This window comes from Myripristis murdjan, chromosome 9, assembly GCF_902150065.1.
Source record: "Myripristis murdjan chromosome 9, fMyrMur1.1, whole genome shotgun sequence".
In the NCBI taxonomy this organism is placed as follows: Eukaryota; Metazoa; Chordata; class Actinopteri; order Holocentriformes; family Holocentridae; genus Myripristis; species Myripristis murdjan.
Window position 1 is genome coordinate 37,874,115 of NC_043988.1, and position 27,295 is coordinate 37,901,409.

Here is a 27,295-nt window from a genome sequence, read left to right on the forward strand (position 1 = left end):
AGACGGAACACCGAGACTGAAGCTGTTTATTGGACTCAGACAGGTACACTGTGTGTGTGTGTGTGTGTGTGTGTGTGTGTGTGTGTGTGTCACACATGCAGGCCCTGCATGGCTCTCTCCAGCGGGTCGCTGCTCCAGTAGTCGGGGCTCCAGCCGAGGAACCAGCCGCTGAAGGTCGGAGGTTCGAATCCCTGCTTCACCTGGATCACAGCGGTGCCAGGGTCCCGAGCCGAGGGGTCGCTCTCTATGTACCTGACAGCTGAGAGACAGACAGGCAGGCAGACAGGCAGAGAGAGGGAGAGTGAGACAGGCAGAGAGAGAGAGAGAGAGAGAGAGTGAGACAGGCAGACAGACAGGCAGAGAGAGGGAGAGAGTGAGACAGCCTGAGGTGGGTCACGTGACCCAGGCTTTGACCAGGCTAACTTCCTGTTCGTCCCACCTGAGGCCACGCCCTCTGTCTTCTCCTCCTCATGAGCTTCGTCTCCGATCCAGACGAACACCTGCAGAGGACAGACGGGGTCAGGAGGTCAGGAGGGGGGAGGGGCTAGAGGGGCGGGGCCTGTATCCATAGCGATGACAGGAGACTCACCTGGTCCCAGGTATCCAGGATCATGACATCATCAGGAGCGAGATCATCCTGGGTCATCTCACCTGGAACCTCCTCGATCTGAACACACACACACACACACACACACACACACACACTTTATTACTCTGATCTGTGTGTGTGTGTGTGTGTGTGATCAGTCATTAAATGTTGGTCATGTGATCTTGGCCTGTAGACCACGCCCACCAACAATAACAATAATAACAATAATAATAATTCATGTTGTTGTTGTTGTTGTTGTTGTTGTTGTTGTTGTGGTGCCGCACCAGGAAGTTGCCGGTGCTGTTGGAGCAGGCGAAGAGGCGCGGCGGGTGAGCCTCCAGCTCGCCCTGCGGCCGCGGCGAGCGACAGTACTCCGACTTCCCTCCCAGCTCTTCCCAGAATGCATCTGTGCACACAGAGAGCGTCCGGTCAGTTTTCATTGGATGGTTTCAGCAGCACGGTAAGCCCCGCCTCCTCCTCACCTGGCTCCTCCCCCTCCTCCAGCGGGGCGGGGCTGAGCTGCAGCAGCTGGCCGAGCGCCCGGCCGCCCTGCAGCTCGGCGGCGCTGCTGCTCCGCCCCCTCCACAGCCAGCAGCCCGACGCCGCCGCCAGCAGCATCACGTCACCGGAGCTCAGACCGGACGAGGACGGCTCCACCTGAGCAGGAGGAGGAGGGGGCGGGGTTAACATCAGAGCCGTGAGCCACATCTCTGCAGATCCTCCAATCAGCTGCTCCGCTCCATTAACAAACCAATATTCACAACGTGTCAGTAATTAGTGTCAGCATTTTGATTGACATGACATCTGATATGAAAACCAGTCAGGCTCCGCCTCTCCGTCTGAAAGACGGCGGGACAGTGGCGAGTGGGCGGGGCCATGTTTCTGATGATCTGGTTCCAGTTTTCATTCCCCCCCCATGAAACGGACTCTTATTGTTTTGATTTGCTGCATTTCCTGTTGAAACAGGAAGTTTGGGCGGGACAAACCCAACCGTAGAGAACCAGACTTTTATTTTGAAGGGACAGGTGGATGAGTGTTTACAGATTTGTGAAGGTTTTATTGTGAAGGTTGTATTGGTGCAGGATGATGATGTCACTGTTTCACAGGAAGTCGAGGTCATGTGACTTCATTTCAGGGAGACTTTAATTTAGTTTTTATGTAAGTGTGGAAAATATTTCATGTTATTCGTCTGTAAGATTTTGGTGTCACTTCCTGTTGTGAGCGGTGCAGGATGGTGAAGCGCGAGCTGGGACGCACAGGACAGGAAGTCCCAGACACTTCCTGGACTTCATGGTCTCACCTCCACGGCTCGGCAGGCTCCCGCCGGATTGGCTCGCACCTGGAACAGGCGGGTCTCCGCCACCTCTGATTGGCCACCCTCTCTGGAAGTCCCGCCCTTGTACACCACCATTGGCTGTCCGCCGAACAGGCTCATGAGGTGGGCGGGCTCTTTGCCTTGGACCACCCGCACCTGGAAACACAGATTATACCCATAATCTGATCAGTGATCAGTAATAATCTGTAGGTCGACAGCTGAAGACGCCAAACAAACTCATCAATTAGCAATGGTAATCAACTAGTAGTGTGTGTGTGTGTGTGTGTGTGTGTGTGTGTGTGTGTGTGTACCTGCACTGCCCCGCCTCCCAGCTCCTCGTCCAGCTGGACGGCCAAGATGGCTGACGCTCCAACCTCATCCTGACTGGACTCCGCCCCCTGCCTGCAGACACACACACACACACACATAAGCTGACGATGATGATGATGATGATGATGGTGATGATGATGATGATGATGATGATGACGATGATGATGTGATGATGATGATGATTTGCTGTTTGGTACAAACTAAAATGCAGTTTTTCATTGGTCACCAAAATGGTGTTTGTGGTCACCTGACTTTCCTCCTGTCAGCTGATTGGCTGATTCCTCCAGTCAAACCAGCTGTTTTACTGGGGACTTCAAAAATTTCTCTCACAAAAAAAAAAAAAAAACTGTCAGTTTCAATCGATGTCCTCGTCTCCGCCCCCGCGCCTCCTTTACGTCAGCATGGAGCTTCAGCAGTAAATCCACTAGAGGGCAGCGCAGAGTCCAAAGTCTCTGACAGCAACAAACAGAGGAGGAGGCGGCGTTGTAGATGGTGATGGTCTGTGAGGTCATTAAACACATCGCCACAGGAGGACGGCGGTCTGTGAGGTCATTAAACACATCGCCACAGGAGGACGGCGGTCTGTGAGGTCATTAAACACATCGCCACAGGAGGACGGCGGTCTGTGAGGTCATTAAACACATCGCCACAGGAGGACGGTGGTCTGTGAGGTCATTAAACACATCGCCACCGCAGGAGGACGGCGGTCTGTGAGGTCATTAAACACATCGCCACAGGAGGACGGCAGTCTGTGAGGTCATTAAACACATCGCCACAGAGGACGGCGGTCTGTGAGGTCATTAAACACATCGCCACAGAGGACGGCGGTCTGTGAGGTCATTAAACACATCGCCACAGGAGGACGGCGGTCTGTGAGGTCATTAAACACATCGCCACAGAGGACGGCGGTCTGTGAGGTCATTAAACACATCGCCACAGGAGCACGGCGGTCTGTGAGGTCATTAAACACATCGCCACAGGAGGACGGCGGTCTGTGAGGTCATTAAACACATCGCCACAGGAGGACGGCGGTCTGTTCTCTAATGAGTTACTGATATTAGATCTAATCAGTTTTTTAAATGTCTTCTTAGTGTCTCTCTTGATCTGTGGGCTGCGCTGCCCCCTGCTGCCCGTATCTGGAAGCTTCCTGAACACCTGCACAGGTAGAGAGGAAGTGAAGGCAGAGCGGACAGAAGGCTGCGTCGCTGAGGGGAGAAGAGCCGTAGGAGCGGAGCGACGCCATCAGAACGCAGCTCGGGTTTTAAAATGATCTCAGGTCAGATCAGTGATGGTGTTTGATGCTGAACACAAACCAGAACGCCTCTCGGCGGCGGGCTCGGCGGCTGCTTGAGGATCTGCCTGGAGACAGCCGGCGAGCGGTGACCAGGCAGGTGGAGCTTTCCTCCAATCAGGACGCAGAAGCAGGTGAGGGTCGCACCCGCCTGTCGGAGGCTAACGCAGCTACCTGCCGACCGGGAAGCGCACACACCACGGCCCCGCCCACCTCCAGAAAACATTTAGTCCTTTCTTTCCTTTTACTGCTGCTGTTGCTATAGAAACAGCTCTAAAAGCCACGGGACAAAGGAGATAATCCACGCAGACCTACCAGCCAATCAGAGGAGAGGGGGAGTGGAGGGAAGCTCACCATATGTAGATGATGTGGCCCTGTCTGCTGCTGTGCTCGTATCTGTACTGGATGATGTAGCTGTCGCCGCCGTAGAACTGACCGTGGACCGACGGGTCGACCGCCACCTTGTCTGACCCCTCAATACGCCAGATCTACAGACAGACAGGCAGACAGACAGACAGGCAGACAGGCAGAGAGACAGACAGTTGACTGCAAACCACTGCCTGGGTACAGAGTCTGTCCATGTGGCTTCAGGTTCCTGGCTTTTGTTTACTTGCCGACTCCCAAACGGTAAAACCTGAATATGTTGGACAAAACGTGTGTTTCCTTATTTTCTTGCAAATTTTGGGTTCATTTCTTGAAAATGAGAAACTTACCTGATTCTTCCCATGAAATCAACTGAACCTGCTCAGGTTTCAAAGGATCACATGAAACTGGATCCACTGAAGTCTGCTGCTGCTTTCCAGCCAAGGCATTATGTTGCTAACAAAAAGCTAACAGCTAACACCATAGAAATTTGCGTGTGTGTGTGTGTGTGTGTGTGCGCGCGCATAAATTGAACATCATAAATTATTGTCATAAATTATCCTGAAAAAAATTTGGAAAATACCGTTCACCCAGAGGTCACATAGAAGCCAACAAATCAGTTAGCATCAGTTAGCATCAGTTAGCATCAGTTAGCATGAAGCGCTCTCAGCTGTTCTCAGGTGTTACACCTGAACTTCACCACACTTGTGTTTCTCCTGTCCAGGTGAAGGTGAAAGGTAAAATGTCCCTGCTGGCTTTCCGTTGCAGACGGACACTTCACTGTTTAGTGGCAGGCTCGTGGCTCCGCCTCCCTCCTCCTGCCGGCCTGTGATTGGACACCTTGCGACCTGTTCACCCTGGGATTCAAACCCACAACCTTTGGGATCTGGTCTCCTCACCTGTTTCTCGCCGTCGCCGCGGTCCACCATGCCGTGCTGCGCCGCCATGGCGTCTGACTGGTGGAGCGTCGCCACGTCAAATGGAACCTGTCCAATCAGAAGAGAGCGTTTTGTCAGACAGATGATGTCAGCCTCATCGCCGATCACCTCTTATGAAAATTTTAAAATTTACAATCACAATTCTGACGTTAAAATCAGAATTCTGACATGTAAGCTGATTGGCTGACCTTCTCGATCTTTGCGATGTGATTGGACACGTGGCCGGTTCCCATGCCGACGGTGTCGTCTGCGTCCCTCCACACCTTAAAGAACTGCTTGAAGAGCGGCGTCTCCCCGTGCTGAGGCAGGACCTGCACCTGAACCACACACCACCCAAAATGATCAAGACTTTAATAAAAACACACAAAAACCACCTGGACATTAAAGCAGTTAACGAGCTCCCCTGTTACATAACCCTGAATATCAGAAATAATAAGAGAAACTACAGTTTTCTGGATATTTTTCCACTAGTCTCTGATCATTTTCTAATAAGTTCTTTGTTTTTAAACTCATTTCCAGGTCATTTTCCCATAATTTTACAAATTTCTTGTAAATTTTCAGCTCATTTCTTGTGAGGTTGCTCGTCGCCTTTTCTTCCCGTGTTTTTAAAGAGATCAAGCCGGTCGGCTGCGGGCTCAGAGGGTTAAACACCGGCCGTGTGGGTTCAGGACCTGCAGGGCTCACACCGGGTTACATCAGTCCAGGTCCAGTTAAAAGAAAATAAATTAAAGGGGTGTTAAGTTTCAGTTAAAGGGCAGCTCAGCTCAGCAACCACACACACGAAGAGCCTGACACAAACTCGGGGAACAATTATTGTTAGAGAAACTTCCTGGAGGTTTAAATCACTTTGATTCAAACAAATGTTAGTACAGGAGGGGGAAGGAAAGCTGCAGCTTCTCTGCACTGTGAAGACGACACCTGAACCTGCAGGACACACCCTGTGTGTGTGTGTGTGTGTGTGTGTGTGTGTGTGTGTGTGTGTGTGTGTTGTACCCAGTCCTCCATGCTCCAGGAGTCACACACCTGTGAAGAGTTCACAGTCAGTACTATAAAATCAGAAATCCCAGTGGTGGGACAGAATGTGTTTCAGGTTAAACAGTTCGGAGTTGGTTTGTTGAATCTCCATCCAGCTGCTCCTCGGTGTTTTTCCACGTCAACAAACCGTTTATCAATAAAGATTTCACAGCTCAGAGTCAGACTGGGAGTTTGAGGTTGAAGCAGCCGCCTTATAATGTTCTGCTTCCTCAACACTCAGAAACCACACAGCTGATGATCGGCTGTGGAAAGCAAAACGTTTCCCCGCTTAGGGACTATTTTCCCTGGAGGAGGAGGAGGAGGAGGAGGAGGGAGCGTTTCAGTGTGAAAAAGTCCTGAAAAGCCAACAGTGCTGCTGCTTTTAGGAAAACTCATGTGGAGGACTTTATTGGGCTGATGGAAAACTGGAGTGAAGAAAGTGTGAAGGCTCTGAAAGTTCATGTTCATATCGTAGTGGAATGAATGGAGGAAAGGGAGGAGGAGTGATGTGGCAGCTCTGAAAGCCCACTGCTCGCTCTGGGAGGAGAGCAGAGGAACGTGAAGGAGAGGAACCTCTGAGGAACCCAGAGGAACTGGGACGGAGCTTTAACGAGGTTTAGACAAGGCCGTTCCCTCCGTTCTGGTTCTGGTTCTATGGGATAAAACATCTGAAGCATAACAACAAAAAGCTGGAAGACATCTCCTCATGTCCTACAATGAATGACATCATCAGTAGGACTGCTTAGGACTTCTGTGTGTGTGTGTGTGTGTGTGTGTGTGTGTTACCTGTGTGTGTTTTGGGTAGCCCATCTTCTGGATGAACTGCTCAGAGGCCTTGAGGACGGCGTGGCGCTCGGCGGCGTTCGCCTCCTTACCTGCAGAGACACAGCAGCTGTCAGGATCCATCAATCAGCTGTCCCACACAATTAATCAGAATCTGTCAATAAGTGGTATTATAATTTTGAGATTTTGATTGACATGAGGGCTGGTGTGAAAACCAGCTGAGAGAAGCGAGTGGGCGGGGCCATGTTTCTGATCACATGGCTCCAGTTTTCAGTGGATTTGTCTGTAATTTAGTTTGGCAGAGTTGCAGCATGTTGCCCTGACTCATTAGTTTTAAATAAAGTTTTACTGAATTTAAATGTGTGTAAGAGCGTTAGCTAATTTTGTGAATTCTTAGTGAGGTTTGGGTTGATGTTTCTGTTGCAACACAACAATTTTTAAGCTGACTGGAAATTAATATCGGTTCTAAATATGTTATCAGTGTCCTCGATTATTAATAATCAGTATCAGCAGCTCCAGGCAGAGCTCGCTGCTCTGGGCGCCTTCACATTAAAAGACTGTCAGACTGTCATCATGCAGGAAAATGATTCCTGTGGCCCAAACAAGGCCAGAGAGGAGCGCTGGCACAAAGCTGCTCCCTCCACTTTGTTTCTGCATTCAGGCCTCACACTGCACCACACTGCACCGCACCACACCGCACCACACCGCACCACACTGCACTGCACCGCACTGCACCACACTGCACTGCAACGCACGTCAGGATCCAGTGAAATCACTGCAGCTGATGTGATATCAGGCCTGTGTGGGACAGACTGGTGGTTTATTAGATGCGGTGCCAGCAGCCAATAAGCAGCGAGCATCAGAATCTCCCTCAGAGTGGGGCGGAGCTGCTGTGGATTATTAATCTGCTGTTTTGTGGCTGATATTTTGGGTCAGATTTAAAGGGTTAACAGACGCATCACCTGAGGCAAACAGGAGAAACAAAGCTGATCATAAACCGAAACTGTGAACAGAACCTGGTCCGCAGCATCTGTTACCATGGCGATGAAGCCGGGTCAAAAGAGAGCCGCTTTCATGACACGACAAACTGTTTAGACCAGGGGTGTCAAACTGGTGCCATGGAGGGCCAAGAGGCTGCAGGTTTTCATTCCAACCAACAACTCCACCAGGTGATTTCACTGATCACCCTACCTCCAAACAGAGAGGCGGGACTAATCAGTGAAATCACCTGGTGGAGTTGTTGGTTGGAATGAAAACCTGCAGCCTCTTGGCCCTCCATGGCACCAGTTTGACACCCCTGACCAACACACCTGACCAGGTAACCTCACCTTGTAGTGCACATCTCTGGTTGGTTTGGATCGGTTTGGATCAGTTTGGTTTGGAACAATTTGGAACAGTTTTGAATGGTTTGGTTTGGAACAGTTTGGGACAGTTTGGGACAGTTTGGTTTGGAACAGTTTGGTTTGGAACAGTTTGGTTTGGATCAGTTTGGGACAGTTTGAAACAGTTTGGTTTGGAACAGTTTGGTTTGGAACAGTTTGGAACAGTTTGGTTTGGATCAGTTTGGAACAGTTTGGAACGGTTTGGAACAGTTTGGAACAGTTTGGGACAGTTTGGAACAGTTTGGTTTGGAACAGTTTGGAACAGTTTGGTTTGGATCAGTTTGGAACAGTTTGGAACGGTTTGGAACAGTTTGGAACAGTTTGGAACGGTTTGGAACAGTTTGGATCAGTTTGGGACAGTTTGGAACAGTTTGGTTTGGATCAGTTTGGAACAGTTTGGAACTGTTTGGTTTGGAACAGTTTGGTTTGGATCAGTTTGGGACAGTTTGAAACAGTTTGGTTTGGAACAGTTTGGTTTGGAACAGTTTGGAACAGTTTGGTTTGGATCAGTTTGGAACAGTTTGGAACTGTTTGGTTTGGAACAGTTTGGTTTGGAACAGTTTGGAACAGTTTGAAACAGTTTGGTTTGGAACAGTTTGGTTTGGAACAGTTTGGTTTGGAACAGTTTGGAACAGTTTGGTTTGGAACAGTTTGGAACAGTTTGGTTTGGATCAGTTTGGGACAGTTTGAAACAGTTTGGTTTGGAACAGTTTGGTTTGGAACAGTTTGGAACAGTTTGGTTTGGATCAGTTTGGAACAGTTTGGAACGGTTTGGAACAGTTTGGAACAGTTTGGGACAGTTTGGAACAGTTTGGTTTGGAACAGTTTGGAACAGTTTGGTTTGGATCAGTTTGGAACAGTTTGGAACGGTTTGGAACAGTTTGGAACAGTTTGGAACAGTTTGGGACAGTTTGGAACAGTTTGGTTTAGACTTAGACTTAGACTTAGACTTAGACTTCTTTTATTGTCATTGCACAAAAAAACACAGCAGTGAGATTTTGGCAACGAAATGTCGTTGCTTGGCTTCCGGATTACAGCAGAGATGGAATTGTGGGACCGTTTAGGTATATATAAATATAAATATTATACATAAATATAGTCTATATAACTGGTATGATATGGTCTGTATAACTAGTGCTAAAAAACAGGAGCTAAATAGTAATGAGTGCAATTTAGAATAGCTAGATAAAACAGAATGTACAACAACAGACTAAACAGTGTAAACAACTGAATAACCAGTATAAATAATAATGAGTGCAATTGAGAATAACTAGATAAAAACAGAATGTAAACAACGGGCTGAGCAGCGTAAACAACTGAATAACCAGTGTAAATAATAATGAGTGCAATAAGAACAGAATGTAAACAACAGAAAAAGAAGACAACTGACTAAACAGTGTTAACAGTGGAAGATTGCACAGAAATGTATTGTCCATACGTAGCTGCTGGGCGGGCGGGGGGGGGGTTATTGCACAAATAGGAGGTAATTAATTCTCCTCATCCCAGGGGTGTTTCCCGGACTGGGCTACACACCCTGGGCCTGAAGAAACCATACCTCCATAAAGGGATATTGCACAGAAATGTATTGTCCATACGTAGCTGCTGGGCGGGCGGGCGGCGGAGGGGGGGTGGGGGTGGGGGGTTATTGCACAAATAGGAGGTAATTAATTCTCCTCATCCCAGGGGTGTTTCCCGGACTGGGCTACACACCCTGGGCCTGAAGAAACCATACCTCCATAAAGGGATATTGCACAGAAATGTATTGTCCATACGTAGCTGCTGGGCGGGCGGGCGGCGGAGGGGGGGTGGGGGTGGGTGGGGGGGCGGTTATTGCACAAATAGGAGGTAATTAATTCTCCTCATCCCAGGGGTGTTTCCCGGACTGGGCTACACACCCTGGGCCTGAAGAAACCATACCTCCATAAAGATATATTGCACAGAAATGTATTGTCCATATGACAAGTTATTTGGCATTGAGCAGTCTGATGGCCAGGGGGAAGTAACTGTTACTGAGTCTGGCTGTTCTGCAGCGGATGCTGCGGAACCTTCTGCCAGACGCCAGTCGGGAGAACAGTCCATGCTGGGGGTGGGTGGGGTCAGAAATGATCCGGTGGGCTCTGGATAGGCAGCGGCTGTCTGCTACGTCCTGGATGGGGGGGAGCGAGGTCCCGATGATCTTCTCCGCCGTCCTCACCACTCTCTGCAGAGACTTCCAGTCTGAGGCCCTACAGCTCCCAGACCAGACGGAGATGCAGCTGGTCAGCAGGCTCTCGATGGTCCCTCTGTAGAAGGTGGTTAGGATGGGAGGGGGGAGGGAGGCTCTTCTCATCCGCCGTAGGAAGTGCAGGCGCTGCTGTGCCTTCTTCGCCAGGGAGGAGGTGTGGAGTGACCAGCCGAGGTTGTCGGTGATGTGCACCCCCAGGTACTTGGTAGTGCTCACGACTTCCACGGCTGTGTCGTTGATGAGGAGGGGTGTGTGGCTGGGTCTGGATCTCCTGAAGTCCACGATGATCTCCTTAGTTTTATCGACATTCAGGACCAGGTTGTTCACCTTACACCAGTCCACAAGGTGTTGCACTTCCTCCCTGTAAGCCAGTTCGTTGTCGTCCTGAATGAGGCCCACAACTGTTGTGTCGTCCGCGTACTTCAGGATGTGGTTGCTGCTGTACCTGGGGCGACAGTCGTGGGTCATCAGGGTGAACAACAGGGGGCTCAGAACACATCCCTGGGGGGAGCCGGTGTTCAGGGAGATGACACTGGAGGTGTTGTTCCCCACACGGACAGACTGGGTTCTGTCGGTGAGGAAGTCCAGCAGCCAGTTACACAGGGAGGTTTTGAGGCCCAGGGGCTCCAGTTTGCATATCAGGTCCTGGGGGATGATCGTATTGAATGCTGAGCTGAAGTCCAGGAACAGCATCCGTACGTGGGTGTTCTTTCCTTCCAGGTGCTCCAGGCTCAGATGGAGAGCAGTGGAGATGGCATCCTCCGTGGAGCGGTTTGGCTGATATGCAAACTGGAACGGGTCGAATGATGGGGGGAGTATGGAGATGATGTTGTCCTTAACCACCCTCTCGAAGCACTTCATGATGGTGGATGTAAGTGCAACGGGGCGAAAGTCGTTAAGGCATGTGATGGCTGGTTTCTTGGGCACTGGAATTATTGTGGCCGACTTGAAACATGGGGGGACAACAGCCTGGTTCAGTGACATGTTGAAAATGTCTGTGAGCACATGGGCCAGCTGGTCTGCACATTCCTTGATCAGCCGTCCTGGAATGTTGTCAGGGCCTGCAGCTTTCCGTGCATTGACCTTCCTCAGGGCTCTCCGCACTGCAGTGATTTCAAGCCTGAGTGGCTGTTCATCGGGGTGGGGGGTGGCTTTCCTCGCAGGATTTTTATTTAGAGCTTCAAACCTTCCGAAGAAGTTATTGAGCTCATTGAGGAAGCTGATGTCATCCTGGCAGGGTGTGGGTGTGGCTTTGTAGTCGGTGACAGTCTGGATGCCCTGCCACAGTTGTCTGGTGTTGTTGGGGTCCTGGAAGAAGCCCTGGATCTTCTGACTGTGGGCGCGCTTTGCTACTCTGATGGCACGGTTCAGATTTGCCCTCGCTGATTTGAGTGCCGTCGCATCACCAGATTTGAATGCAGCATTGCGCTCCCTCAGTCTTTCGCGCACCTCCTTAGTCATCCAAGGTTTCTGGTTGGCCCGTGTGATGATAGTCTTGGTGACTGTAACCTCCTCCATGCACCACTGTATGTAGCCTGACACAGATGCAGCATACTCCCCCACATTGGTGTGTTGATTGTCTGTTGCAGCCTCTCTGAACATGCTCCATTCGGTGCATTCAAAACAGTCCTGCAGTGCAGACATGGCTCCCTCAGGCCACACTCTCACCTTCTTCACAGCCGGCTTTTCCCTGGTGAGCAAAGGCTGGTATGCAGGAATTAGCATAACAGAGAGGTGGTCTGAGGAGCCCAGGTGGGGGCGGGGGGCTGCTCTGAATGCCTTCTTGATGTTTGTGTAAACCAAGTCCAGTGTATTCTCCCCTCTAGTAGCAAAATCCACATGCTGGTAAAAATTCGGAAGCACAGTCTTCATGTTGGCCTGGTTAAAGTCCCCAGCAACAATAAAAACGCTCTCCGGGTGTGTGGATTGCATGTCGCTGATGGCGCGGTAAAGAACACTCAGGGCTTGTTTACAGTTAGCGCTGGGCGGAATGTAAACAGCAACAATGGTGACGCTGGTGAATTCCCGGGGCAGGTAGAAGGGTCTGCATCTCACAATCGTAAACTCTATGTCCACACAGCAATGACTGGAGACCAGAGAAGCGTTGTTACACCAGCTGTTGTTAGTGTAAATGCAAACACCACCTCCCCGTGTTTTACCTGTGAGAGCATGGCTCCTGTCGGACCTGAATGTTGTTAGCCCGTCCAGGCTGATGGCGGTGTCCGGGACAGAAGAGTTGAGCCACGTCTCGGTGAGAATGATAATGCAGCAGTTTCTTGTCTCCCGTTTCGTGATTAAGTCCAGCTTCAGGTAGTCCAGTTTGTTTTCCAGGGAGCGTACGTTGGCGAGCAGGACTGATGGAAGCGGCGGTCGGAACGGGTTAGCTTTTAGCTTAGCTGTAAGTCCACCGCGACAACCGCGCTTCTGCTTCCTCTCGCACCGCCTCCGATGTCTCCGCGGGTGGCCTGCGCTGGGGGGAGACTCCGCTGTTCTGTGATCCGCTGGATCTGACCGGCGTAGCAGACCGAGGTTGTGTAGAACGGTCCGCGTCTCTGGGCTTACAGGGTTTACGGGGTCTACGTTGCTAAATTTTCTAATACTAATGATAAACTGCCGGTCATATACTATTCTAGCACTGTTTCGCTGAATTTGTGATGCTAAAAACACTGAACTAGATGGCGAAATTACCGATAAAGTGGCTATGTTACCAGGAGCCGAAGCAGCCGCAGCCGGACAGGGCGCCGCCATCTTATTGTTTGGAACAGTTTGGAACAGTTTGGTTTGGAACAGTTTGGAACAGTTTGGTTTGGATCAGTTTGGAACAGTTTGGAACAGTTTGGCTTGGAACAGTTTGGAACAGTTTGGTTTGGAACAGTTTGGAACAGTTTGGTTTGGAACAGTTTGGAACAGTTTGGTTTGGATCAGTTTGGATCAGTTTGGAACGGTTTGGAACAGTTTGGAACAGTTTGGGACAGTTTGGAACAGTTTGGTTTGGAACAGTTTGGCTTGGAACCGTTTGGTTTGGAACAATTTGGAACAGTTTGGTTTGGAACAATTTGGAACAGTTTGGTTTGGAACAGTTTGGGACAGTTTGGAACAGTTTGGTTTGGAACAGTTTGGCTTGGAACAGTTTGGTTTGGAACAATTTGGAACAGTTTGGTTTGGAACAGTTTGGATCAGTTTGGAACAGTTTGGTTTGGAACAGTTTGGCTTGGAACAGTTTGGTTTGGAACAGTTTGGTTTGGAACAATTTGGCTTGGAACAGTTTGGAACAGTTTTGAATGGTTTGGTTTGGAACAGTTTGGAACAGTTTGGTTTGGAACAGTTTGGCTTGGATCAGTTTGGTTTGGAACAGTTTGGAACAGTTTGGTTTGGATCAGTTTGGTTTGGAACAGTTTGGTTTGGAACAGTTTGGTTTGGATCAGTTTGGAACAGTTTGGAACGGTTTGGAACAGTTTGGAACAGTTTGGTTTGGAACAGTTTGGAACAGTTTGGTTTGGATCAGTTTGGAACAGTTTGGAACGGTTTGGAACAGTTTAGAACGGTTTGGAACAGTTTGGAACAGTTTAGTTTGGAACAGTTTGGTTTGGATCAGTTTGGAACAGTGTGGAACAGTTTGGAACGGTTTGGAATGGTTTGGTTTGGATCAGTTTGGAACAGTTTGGAACGGTTTGGTTTGGATCAGTTTGGAACAGTTCGGAACGGTTTGGTTTGGATCAGTTTGGAACAGTTTGGTTTGGATCAGTTTGGAACGGTTTGGAACGGTTTGGAACAGTTTGGAACAGTTTGGTTTGGAACAGTTTGGAACAGTTTGGAACAGTTTGGAACAGTTTGGTTTGGAACAGTTTGGAACAGTTTGGTTTGGAACAGTTTGGAACGGTTTGGAACAGTTTGGGACAGTTTGGAACAGTTTGGTTTGGAACAGTTTGGAACAGTTTGGTTTGGAACAGCTTGGTTTGGATCAGTTTGGAACAGTTTGGAACGGTTTGGAACAGTTTGGAACAGTTTGGGACAGTTTGGAACAGTTTTGTTTGGAACAGTTTGGAACTGTTTGGTTTGGAACAGTTTGGTTTGGAACAGTTTGGAACAGTTTGGAGCAGTTTGGTTTGGATCAGTTTGGAACAGTTTGGAATGGTTTGAAACAGTTTGGAACAGTTTGGGGCAGTTTGGAACAGTTTGGTTTGGAACAGTTTGGCTTGGAACCGTTTGGTTTGGAACAATTTGGAACAGTTTGGTTTGGAACAGTTTGGCTTGGAACCGTTTGGTTTGGAACAATTTGGAACAGTTTGGTTTGGAACAATTTGGAACAGTTTGGTTTGGAACAGTTTGGGACAGTTTGGAACAGTTTGGTTTGGAACAGTTTGGCTTGGAACAGTTTGGTTTGGAACAATTTGGAACAGTTTGGTTTGGAACAGTTTGGATCAGTTTGGAACAGTTTGGTTTGGAACAGTTTGGCTTGGAACAGTTTGGAACAGTTTGGTTTGAATCAGTTTGGAACAGTTTGGAACGGTTTGGAACAGTTTGGAACAGTTTGGTTTGGAACAGTTTGGAACAGTTTGGAACGGTTTGGAACAGTTTAGAACGGTTTGGAACAGTTTGGAACAGTTTAGTTTGGAACAGTTTGGTTTGGATCAGTTTGGAACAGTGTGGAACAGTTTGGAATGGTTTGGAATGGTTTGGTTTGGATCAGTTTGGAACAGTTTGGAACGGTTTGGAACAGTTCGGAACGGTTTGGTTTGGATCAGTTTGGAACAGTTTGGTTTGGATCAGTTTGGAACAGTTTGGAACGGTTTGGAACAGTTTGGAACAGTTTGGAACAGTTTGGTTTGGAACAGTTTGGAACAGTTTGGAACAGTTTGGAACAGTTTGGTTTGGAACAGTTTGGAACGGTTTGGAACAGTTTGGGACAGTTTGGAACAGTTTGGTTTGGAACAGTTTGGAACAGTTTGGTTTGGAACAGCTTGGTTTGGATCAGTTTGGAACAGTTTGGAACGGTTTGGAACAGTTTGGAACAGTTTGGGACAGTTTGGAACAGTTTTGTTTGGAACAGTTTGGAACTGTTTGGTTTGGAACAGTTTGGTTTGGAACAGTTTGGAACAGTTTGGAGCAGTTTGGTTTGGATCAGTTTGGAACAGTTTGGAATGGTTTGGAACAGTTTGGAACAGTTTGGGACAGTTTGGAACAGTTTGGTTTGGAACAGTTTGGCTTGGAACCGTTTGGTTTGGAACAATTTGGAACAGTTTGGTTTGGAACAGTTTGGTTTGGAACAATTTGGAACCGTTTGGTTTGGAACAATTTGGAACAGTTTGGTTTGGAACAGTTTGGTTTGGATCAGTTTGGAACAGTTTGGAACGGTTTGGAACAGTTTGGAATAGTTTGGGACAGTTTGGAACAGTTTGGTTTGGAACAGTTTGGCTTGGAACAGTTTGGTTTGGAACATTTTGGAACAGTTTTGAATGGTTTGGAACAGTTTGGAACAGTTTGGAACAGTTTGGTTTGGAACAGTTTGGCTTGGATCAGTTTGGTTTGGAACAGTTTGGTTTGGATCAGTTTGGAACAGTTTGGAACAGTTTGGTTTGGAACAGTTTGGAACAGTTTGGAACGGTTTGGAACAGTTTGTTTGGATCAGTTTGGAACAGTTTGGAACAGTTTGGTTTGGAACAGTTTGGTTTGGAACAGTTTGGAACAGTTTGGTTTGGAACAGTTTGGAACAGTTTGGTTTGGAACAGTTTGGTTTGGAACAGTTTGGTTTGGAACAGTTTGGAACAGTTTGGAACAGTTTGGAACAGTTTGGAACAGTTTGGGACAGTTTGGAACAGTTTGGTTTGGAACAGTTTGGAACAGTTTGGAACAGTTTGGGACAGTTTGGAACAGTTTGGTTTGGAACAGTTTGGAACAGTTTGGAACAGTTTGGTTTGGAACAGTTTGGAACCTTTCCAGACGAAGATGTGTCCGTTGGCTCCATTGTCCAGAATGAAACATTCGCTGGAATGCAATGCATCCTGGGAAAATGGATTCTGTTCTGCTACCATGGTAACCTCCATGTCACCAGCTGCATTCGAGACCTGACAACGACAACAAATAAACAAACAAACAAACAGAAAAACAAATAAACAAACTGTATGTCAGATCACAATGTCCAATCAGACGCTCAGATTTCCACCAAATCTGTCAGTAGAGTTGGTCATGGGCTGAGGTGATGCCCCCTGTGGCAGAGGGCGTGGCAGTAAGCAGGGCAGTGGGCGTGGCAGTGGGCTGGGCAGTGGGCAGGGCAGTGGGCGGGGCCTCCACAAAGTCTCAGAACTTCCCAAAGGTTCAGCAGAACGCCACAGCATCTGGATGTTTATCCCGAGCTGGGGAACAACATGTCAACTTCTCACACTGACTGGACCACGCCCACTTCCTGTGGGGTGCCACCTGACTCAGCCCGTCACCACCTGCAAGTTGGCCACGCCCACCAGGGACTGGGGTCTGTTGCAGATTCTGGACCAGAGCCGTTAGCGCGACTCACCAAATGTTAACTTGTTTAAAGTCTACAGTGTGTGTGTGTGTGTGTGTGTGTGTTACCTTGTAAAGTTTGGCGAGCTTCCTGTTGGCTCCGTCCGTCTTGGTGTCTTCGGTCTGAGCCTCGGGCAGCTCGGGCTTCTCTCCCAGAACCTGAACACAGAGGTCAGAGGTCAGAGGTCACACTGAGCCTAGTTAGGGTTAAACCAGGTCACCTGGAGTTCACAGCAGGTTTCTGAAGACGTTTGAAGCAGCTTCTTCAAAAACCTGCTGTCAAGTCCAGGTGACCTGGTTTGACTATACCTGCATGTGGTGACCCGGGCGCCTGACAAGCTCCACAGACAGATGTTAGCACATCTGGTTAGCACAGTAGCTACTGTAGCTAACCAGATGTTAGCACATCTGGTTAGCTACAGTAGCTAATGTAGCTAATGTAGCTAAAATCCAGATTTTTCCAGAGGAAAAAAAAGGCTTCATCATGGCAATGAAGGCTTTTTTTGTTGTTGTTGTTGTTTTGTTTTTGGCAGAAGCCAGAAAAGTTTGGAAGCATCAACCAGACGGGTGTGGATCTGTTCTGGTGTGAAAATATTTAAAAATACATAAAAAAAACTATTAAAAAAAAAAATCATACTTTGTTGTTTATGTTCAGCAGACTTGGTGTGAATATTCTTGTTAACTGTCGTCTGTTTACGTTGGCAGGACAAACAGTTAGCATGCAGCTAGCAGCTAGCAGTTAGCATGCAGCTAGCAGTTAGCATGCAGCTAGCAGTTAGCATGCAGCTAGCAGCGGCATGCCGCCTGGAGGCTGAGGGCTCCTCACCTCCAGCATCCTCTCCGGCTCGACGTCCTCGTCACAGATGACCAGCTCGGCCCGCCCACAGCGCTCGTTGTCACGGATACTCTTGGACACCTGTCTCAGAGGAGACAATCAATCAATCAATCAATCAATCAACCATAGAGGCTGCCTGACTTTGTACTGAGGGTTTTATACCTGAGGCAGATGTTAGCTCTCTCTCTCTCTCTCTCACACACACAAGCTGGGTTTCCATCCACCTATATTTATTCGCATTTTCAGAAATTGCGAAAAAAAACTTGGATGGAAACGCCAGAAATTCGAAAAACGGCCGAAAATTCGCAAATAAGTTTTTACGCTTGGAGGGGGTGGATTTTTCAGCGTATCAATAAAAGAAAATGCGACTTTTTGCTGTGGAAACAGGTTTTGCGAATAAACGATGACTGGACCGGATACCACGTCACACTTCTACGCTACAGTCTTATTATTAGTTATTGTTACTATTATTATTAGTCTCTTATTCCTTATTTAGGATGGTTCGGTACGAAGTTAGCGCTGCCAAAATAGTAAGCAGACTTCTCCCAAGAGCCGACAAGTTCAGCAGGAATCTGTCCCTGATCAGCTGTTGAGTGTCAGCTGTGTTTGTTGTTGTTCAGTGGACACACAGACGCTATCTTATAGCGTCATCTCACGGTGCACTCTCCTCTCAATAATCGCAAAACAAAACTAATGGAAACAGGCATAAATTCGCATTTTCTTTTGCGCATTTTGACAAAATTCGCTAAAAAAATTTCGATATATTTGGATGGAAACCCAGCTAATCACACACACACACACACACTATCGCACAGACAACAGGAAGCTAACGGCTAGCTAGCGGCTGGAGGCCTCAGGGCTCTGTGAGGTTCATGGAGGAACCAGCTGAGTTTTGACTCTGAGGCTCTGACCATGAGACGCTGCGCTGTGATTGGCTGTGTTGCGCTGTGCTTTGCTGTGATTGGCTGTGTATGAACCTTTAACTGACTGCGTCTCCTCCCTCGCCCTCCGGCCTCCTGGCGCCTTGCGGCCCCGCGGTCCTCCCGTCTTTCATTGTTTGTATGAAATATTTCCGGACTCGAGGTCGACCGCGAACGCCTCGGGGAAACAGATCAATCACCCCGAGTTCTGTGATCGATCGCTGTCGTTGGAGCCGCTCCGCCAGTCCAGCCATAACTGGTGATTTAACGGTCAAAAGTGGGCGGGGCTATGCCAAACCTGTGAATTCATGCCTGTGAACTCGATTGTGCTCAGCGGACTCCAACTTCCTCGTTCGACGTCACTCAGTTTATGTTTTGAACACAAGAATGGCGGCTCAGCTGGAGACGGCTGTTCTTATCGGTTCTGCCTGGAACGGTCTGAAGTCGTGATTCACAGGTTCGATTCCCCGCTGGAATGCAGCATGAGTCTCAGGTGGGAGGGGCTTGAGGGAGGGGCTGAGTCTCAGGTGGGAGGGGCTTGGAGGAGGGGCTTGGAGGAGGGGCTGAGTCTCAGGTGGGAGGGGCTTGGAGGAGGGGCTGAGTCTCAGGTGGGAGGGGCTTGAGGGAGCGATCAGTGATTTGTCAGTTCCCTTCCTCACCTGTTACACACAATTCTACCCACTCCCTTATTGATATGATTTTTTGTTATCAGCTCCATTACTCTCATAAATCACCATAAATATGACAATATTGCCCACACACACACACACACACACACACACACACACACACACACAGTGTGCTGTTTCTTGTCCCACCGTGTCTGAGTCTGAGGGAATTATTTGCTTAACTAAGTTTTGTTTTCAGTTTTGTCGCGTGGTGTTCTGTCAGGCTCACCCGGGCCATGTTCTCTGAACAACCTGCTGCATTACACAGCGCTGCAGGTATGGAAGCCCAGAGGGACATTCTCCTGGTGACTGTGGGGGAAGAAGTGACTGAGGATGACATCACTCTAAATGGATCAGTAATAACAGGGGCTGCAAAAGACTGTGGACACACTGCCTCTGCTTCAGCGCTCAGACGCAGGAGGAGACCTGCAGCCCGGATCAGACCTCCGGCCCGGGTCAGACCTCCGGCCCGGGTCAGACCTCCGGTCCGGGTCAGACCTCCAGCCCGGATCAGACCTCCGGCCCGGGTCAGACCTCCGGCCCGGATCAGACCTCCGGCCCGGGTCAGACCTCCGGTCCGGGTCAGACCTCCGGCCCGGGTCAGACCTCCGGCCCGGGTCAGACCTCCGGCCCGGATCAGACCTCCGGTCCGGATCAGACCACCGGCCCGGATCAGACCTCCAGCCCGGGTCAGAGGTTCTGTGGAGGCTGGAGCTCCTGACCACACTGAGCCGACCTTTGCTGCTCATTTGAGGACGAGAGGAGACATTTGAGGAGACGGATCTGCTCTCTGCTGTGTTTCTGCTCCTCCTGTGAGCTGAACTGTCACTGAGACCAGACTTACCAACCACTGCTTAGGAAATGGAATAAAAGGGTTTTTTTTTTCTAACCACCGTGTTTTAAGTTTTAAGTTGAATAAAAGTTTCCATATTATTGAAGAAAAACAATCATCTTTGTCTGATCTCTCATCATGTTTACCTCATACATCATGTGCTTTTACCTCTTCAGATGATGGGCAACATTTGAAGGATTGGCTACTCGAGTGAGGGGGGGTGAGGGTGGATGGCATCCCCCCTGAAATAAAAACAGTCAAATCATCCCCCCTGTAAAACTGCCATCCTCACTTTTCATCAAGTGAAAAAAAATGACCATCGCCCCTGAATTTCTTTTACAACTCGACTGCTGGCTACACTTAAACACAACGCTGGAAGCCATAATGGAGCACTAGTGTTTTAAATGGCGGAGGCTTAAGTACAGGCTGATGCTGATTGGATAACACCTGTGACACGCCCACAACACGGAGGAAAACTCCCTGTGAGGCAAAACGTTACGACCAAACAGATCATTCAATGAGACGTCACACAGCGTGACGCATCGTAACGTGGCTGAACACGCCCCAGGTGACCAGGTGATGTAACAGGTGGAGAGCCAATCCGGCGGCTGGAGCACTGACCTGTGTGGTCTTCAGCCTCTCGAAGCGGTTGCTATGGCAACCAGACCACTGGATGATTTCCTGCAGAGCAGAGAGACACGGTCAATACTGCAGAACTGTCTGCCTGTCTGTCTGTCTGTCTGTCTGTCTGCCTGTCTCACCTTTCCCAGGTCAAGGATGAAACTGTCTCCATGGTTGAAGCTCTCCCAGCTGACAGGAACCTCGGTTGCCCTGACGACGCGGCGACCTCTGACCTGCAGCAGCCGCTGTACGTCCACCTCATTGGTCACCACGTGTCGGAACCCTGAGGCCACGCCCCCTTTCTGAGGGCGGCGGGTAAACAAGGAAGTGAGGTCATGGCTACGAAAAGGTGAGGCGTTGTGTCAGATCAGAAACCAGCCCAGTGTCCCACCTTCAAAAACATTCAAGTATTCAAAAAGAAATGGGGCTTAATACAAAATAGAGACATGAGCTGGCAGGTTTGGTCCAATCAGATCGAAGATAAAACCTCACAGCAGGAAAAACATTTTGTAAATGTGATGAGTGAAGAAACACCTGTCAGGTGGACGAGCTGCTGAAAGCTGATTTACATGAGCAGGTGACAGTTTAACCTGCTGTGAACACGAAGCGTCCGACAGGCAAAGAGCTTCACTGTTTCACTGTTTGATCAAACTGACGGAGCGGAGCTGCAACAGCCACACGCTAATACTGCTAATACTGCTACTACTGCTAATACTGCTAATACTGCTACTACTGCTAATACTGCTAATACTGCTACTACTGCTAATACTGCTAATACTGCTACTACTGCTAATACTGCTAATACTGCTACTACTGCTAATACTGCAATACTGCTAATACTGCAATACTGCTAATACTGCTAATACTGCTACTACTGCTAATACTGCTAATACTGCTACTACTGCTAATACTGCAATACTGCTAATACTGCTAATACTGCTAATACTGCTACTACTGCTACTGCTAATACTGCTACTGCTAATACTGCTAATACTGCTACTACTGCTAATACTGCTACTGCTAATACTGCTAATACTGCTAATACTGCTACTACTGCTACTGCTAATACTGCTACTGCTAATACTGCTAATACTGCTACTACTGCTACTACTGCTAATACTGCTACTGCTAATACTGCTACTGCTAATACTGCTAATACTGCTACTGCTAATACCGCTAATACTGCAATACTGCTAATACTGCTACTGCTAATACTGCTAATACTGCTCCTGCTAATACTGCTAATACTGCTACTGCTAATACTGCAAATACTGCAAATACTGCTACTGCTAATACCACTACTGCTAATATTACAGATACTGCTCACACTGCCATGTCTCTCTCATTAGTTGCTGTCATCATCGACTCTGAAGGCCATTGGTTGCGTTAAACAGGTGTAACGTCGTCAAGGTTACCATGTATCTGAGGCCGGGCTTGAAGTACCCGGTGAAGGTTTGGGACTCGTGGTTCTGGACCTCACGGTACTGCACCGGCGCCCCCTGCAGGAAGTCATCCATCTGCACCGCAAAGATGGCCGCCGCCCCACTCTCGTCCTGGGAGCAGTCCTCACCTGGAGCACAGCCGGCCAATCAGAGAGCAAATCTACACCCCGGGGCCCCGCCCACTTCAATACAGGACCCCCACAGTCAGTCAGACGTTTTTACAGCTCAGTTAACCCTGAGAAACTATGAAACAAAAACAGAAAAAACAGAAAAGCAGCACAACAACAGACAAGGAAACAGGAGAGCGTCACATTGGCAGGTTTACAGGTGAGGCTGCGTCACATTTCCTGTGTTTAAGTGTTTGTGAACCGCACTGCAGGAAGTGGAGCAACACTGTGACCCGTCGTGTGGCGCCAGGTGTGATGTCAGGTGTGATACCAGGTGTGATGTCAGGTGTGATGCCAGGTGTGACACCAGGTGTGACGCCAGGTGTGACGTCAGGTGTGACGCCAGGTGTGACGCCAGGTGTGACGCCAGGTGTGACGCCAGGTGTGACGCCAGGTGTGATGTCAGGTGTGATGTCAGGTGTGATGTCACTGTGTACCTTGCCAGTAGTGCAGGTCGTACTGCAGTTTTCCAGACCCCAGTCTGACGGTGTTGAGGACCAGGTAGGCATCTCCACTGTAGAACCCTCCGTACTGACTCTCCGGAACAGGAACCAGGTCCAGACTCTCCACACGCCACACCTGAAGCCCCGGCTCCTGGCCTGCACGCTCAAACTCCACGTGGTACGCCATGCTGCTGGGAGAACCACACAGAACCACACAGACCCACACAGAACCCACTGAGAACCATACAGGACTGTAGCTGCACAGCAGGCGGTCCCTGAACGCCTCGTCCTGCAGGGCGAGCCGCTGCAGGGCGAGCCGCTGCAGGGCGAGCCGCTGCAGGGCGAGCCGCTGCAGGGCGAGCTGCGGTCCAGGCGTGTTCTGACAGCCGACACGCCTCGCCCTGCGATGATGAAACCACATCAGAATGTGGCTGTCAGGCACTCGGCTGGTTTTCAGGATGAAGAACGGTGGGGGAACAACATTTAAACACAAGAAATATGTAACTTTAATCACTGTAAAGATAGTTTTGTCATTTTCAAACAGATTTTTAGGTAATTTCTTGTCGATTTGCTCATTAGCTTTTCCAAAATCATATATACATGTATGATGTATATACACATAAAATGACTGGAACATTAGTAAAAATACATTATGAAATTTAAAGAAAACTCTGTTAAAATCATGTATTTCAGCATGAGCTCTGGTGTTGGATCAGTGTTCAAGTTCAAGTTCAAGACCTTTATTTGTCCCTGAGGGGCAATTGATTCTGCCGCAGTAGTAAAAAAAAACAGTACAACATCGACAACAACCACAATGACAACAGAGTCAGACACACAGCAACAGAGTCAAACACACAGCACAACAACAACTACAAGGAGACACACAAGGCAGACAGTAGTAAATAAATCAGTAGTAAAATTAAAAAAAAAAATCCTAACCCTAACCCTAATCCGTAGTTAGTAAATAAAATAAATAAAAAAAGTGCATACTTGAATAAAATGGGAACTAAAGGTGATGCTACCTGTACTGTACAGAGTTGAGTAGTGAAATGGCGGAGGGTATGAAGGAGAATTTGTATGTTAGTTTTGGCTAAAGGTTGTCTGAGGCGGGAACCAGAGGGCAGGAACCTAAATTCTGAGTGCAGGGGGTGAGAGCTGTCGGACATGATGGATCTGGCCTTCTTTGAAACCTGATTATTGTACAGTTCTGAGAGGGTTTTTTGCTGGGAACCAATAATTTTACTGCTGACCTTTGTTATCCTGGATAATGAGTTTTTCTGTTTCAGAGTGAGGGATGCAACCAACAAATGAATGAAAAGGTTAAAACAGACTCAATAAAAGATTTGTAAAACATAGTGATCAAAGATCTGTCAACCTGAAACTTGGCTAACTTCCTCAAACAAAACAGACGCTGCTGGCTTTTCTTAACAAGCAAGTTAGTATTGTCCTCAAAAGTCAGTTTGTTATCAATGATGATGCCAAGATACTTATAGGAGCCCACAGTACTTATACTGCAGTTTAACTGCTTTTAACAGACAGAGTGCAGGCTCTCTGAGGGGGCGGTCTGCAGGGGGCGGTCTGCAGGGGGCGGTCTGCAGGGGTGTAAAGTCTCCCTGCGTTCCAAATCTCATACTTCTATGTTTTACTTTTAGTATGTACTGCAGCTGCCCTTACAAAGTATGCAGTGTAGTATGCAGTATGCATGCGTATGCATACTATTGGGACACACTACACTCTTGATCAAAATCTTAAGACCAGTTGAAAAATTGCAAGAATTTACATTTTGCACTGTTGGATCTTAAGAAGGTTCTAAGTAGAGCTTCAAAATACAAAAAGAGAAATGGGAGTGAGACAGAAAAAAAATTCCAATTGAGAAAAAATCCAACTGAGAACATTTGGGGTTGGATGGCAAGGGAAGTTTCCAGAAATGGACACCAGTTCCAGACAGTGGATGCCCTCCGTGAAGCTTCTTCACCACTTGGAGCAACATTCCCACTAACCTCCTGGAAACACAGCATCAAGCAGCCCAAACGAATGTTTGAGGTGATTACCAAGAAAGCTTTTTGCCTTTGCCATCAGGAGGTCATGACAGTGTGGATACCTGACAGAAAATGACACTGAATCCACATTTTGCCCAGATTTGGGCTTTTAAAGGCTGTGGTCTTACACTTTTGATCAGCTGATGAACAGCCTATTTCACTTTAATGGTTGTTTGCAATAAATTGCTTACTCAAATATTTTTGTCTCACTCCCATTTCTTCTTTTTGCATTTTGAAGCTCTACTTAGAACCTTCTTAAGATCCAACAGTGCAAAATGTAAATTCTTGCAATTTTTTAACTGGTCTTAAAATTTTGATCTGGAGTGTACATCCGTCCTCCCTGAGCTCCGCCCCTCTCGCTCACTTCCTCCTCCGTCCGTAGCTCCACATTTGAATGTTGTTGTCAAAATGGCAGAGCTGTTTCAAACTGCGCTGTCCTCTGTCGCTGTTGCTGTACCTGAGCCAGGTGAGCGCCGTGTGTGTGTGTGTGTGTGTGTGTTGTCTTTCGTATGTGGGCGTGGCCTGTTCACGCAACTCAGTCAGTGCGACGTAACTTTGGTTGGCAAAGGATTGTGGGTCAGAATGGCCAGAGCAGCATGCTGATATGCAGACTGTGAAATCTGAGTGGATGTAGTAGAACATCCTGGTACTCTTGGCATACTGCATCTGACACACTATGTACTGGGACATACTCACTTTTTTTTTTTGCATACTAAATAGTATGCTAGTATGGGTACTGGAATGAGCTGAGCTCTCTCCCCACACCAGCGGCTCAGCAGGAAGCCCAGTATGTTTCTGCTGGTGGCTCCCCACTGTGGACCACGCCCTCTCCAGGAGACAGGGAGTGTGTTCCATGACAATGCATCATCATCATCCCTTATTGTGTCTTTGCCTCTGCCTGCTGTCGCCATGACAACACCCCAACCGGGCGTTCCTCCAGAGCCCAGAGCCCAGAACCAGAGCGGCAGGTTCCTGCCTGCTGGCTGGATGTTGTTTTGCTGAGGAAGTGACGGGTCTGCTGAAGCCGCCCAGTCACAGCAGGACAAACCAGCTCGCTCCCGTCTGACGGGCATTCAATCCTGTTTTCATTTTAACATTAAAGGATTCAATTAAACCTCACTTTAGTTTTCACTCTAAACGTCAAACTAATTTGATCCCGAGTTGAGATTCTCTAATGAAAGCAGAGGGGGCGCTGTGTAGCTCATGAGGGGGCAGCACCGAGCGATCCACACACACACAAACACACACATCATTCTGACCAGTAGGAAAAAGCCCAGAATCTCTGCAAATGTTGACCAGTAAATAGACAATAGACATATGAAATAATCCTGCAGATTTTTTCACATCACAGTGCAACAGAAGATGGTTGACGGTGTGAACAGTTCCTGTGTGTGGAACAGGAAGGAGAACTCAGGTGAGTTACAGCCCAGAAGGAAACACATGAAAAACAGAAGCAGCAGCAGTAGAAGCAGTAGAGACAGTAGAAGCAGTAGAAGCAGCAGTAAAAGTAGTAGCAGCAGCAGTAGAAGCAGTAGAAACAGTATAGAAACAGTAGAGGCAGTGTTGGTGTGTGTGTGCTGTACCTGCTGTATTGGTGTGTTTGCAGGAGCTCGTCCTCGTCGTCTCGTCCAGCTGAAGCTGAAACACAAAGAGACAACTCCCTTCCTGCAGGTAACTCTACCTGCCGGCTCCGCCCCCTCACACACACACACACACACACACACACACACACACACACACACACACACACAGCTGCTGCTCATCACATCTCATAAGCTCCACTTTGCATCTGCAGCCAGAGGAGACTTTATGATGCACCATAATATAATTATAGATGTATTATACATAACTGATGATATAATATTTCACCTGAGTGGAGATATCCAGGTGTAAAACGCTGCTGCAGTAAAAGAAAAAACCGTATATGGTGGATAGTCAGATAGCCAGTTAATCACTTTATTTGTACAGCACGTTTCATATAACCACATGCAGCAAAACAGCATCATAACCCCCCCCCCCCACCCCCCGCCCGATTAACAGTAACAAAATGAGATGAAAACACAAGGAGAAATTAAACAGACAACCAAAGGAACAAGATAGAAAGAAAGAAAGAAAGAAAGAAAGAAAGAAAGAAAGAAAGAAAGAAACAGAGAAAGAAAGAAAGACTCCCAACAGGAGGTAAAAGGTAAATTAATGGAAAGAATGCAAGAAAAAACAACAAGCAGCCTAAATAAATACAACCCGACACAGCTGAGAGTGCTCAGCTGAAAAGGTTTGTCTTGAAATTTCTTTAAAGGTGTGTACAGACTGTGGCCAGGACCACACACACACACACACACACACACACACACACGCAGCCTGAGAAGCACTGCGAGGCTGCAGGTGTTCCAGGTGTTCCAGGTGTTGAGCTGCTTTGAGAGCTCCTGAAGACTAAAAAAATATTCATATATATGTCAAACGATTCCACTTTTGAAATCATTTCTCACATAAACACGACACGGGCGCACCGAGGTGACGTCACAGGGTGCTGCCCCGAGTTAAAAATGTTCAACTTGGGCGCAGTGCGCACGGGCACCGGCGCCAGCCTCGCGCCCCGGTCAC

The 27,295-nt window shown here is 48.2% G+C and overlaps 1 protein-coding gene across 1 annotated transcript; it reads right to left on the reverse strand.

Annotated features, from left to right (window-relative positions):
* LOC115364850 (gelsolin-like) lies at positions 1–26,393 on the reverse strand. The gene is made up of 19 exons (XM_030059491.1): positions 26,278–26,393; positions 22,650–22,843; positions 22,019–22,173; positions 20,744–20,905; positions 20,604–20,663; positions 17,554–17,643; positions 16,797–16,886; positions 16,162–16,294; positions 6,627–6,715; positions 5,015–5,143; positions 4,788–4,874; positions 3,880–4,013; positions 2,216–2,306; positions 1,890–2,060; positions 1,072–1,246; positions 874–995; positions 590–667; positions 440–500; positions 1–259 (listed from the first exon to the last, which is right to left on the reverse strand). The coding sequence occupies exons 2-19, from the start codon at positions 22,840–22,842 to the stop codon at positions 90–92; spliced, it is 2,190 nt and encodes a 729-aa protein (XP_029915351.1). The 5' UTR covers position 22,843; positions 26,278–26,393; the 3' UTR covers positions 1–89.
* Positions 26,394–27,295: the final 902 nt, after the last annotated feature.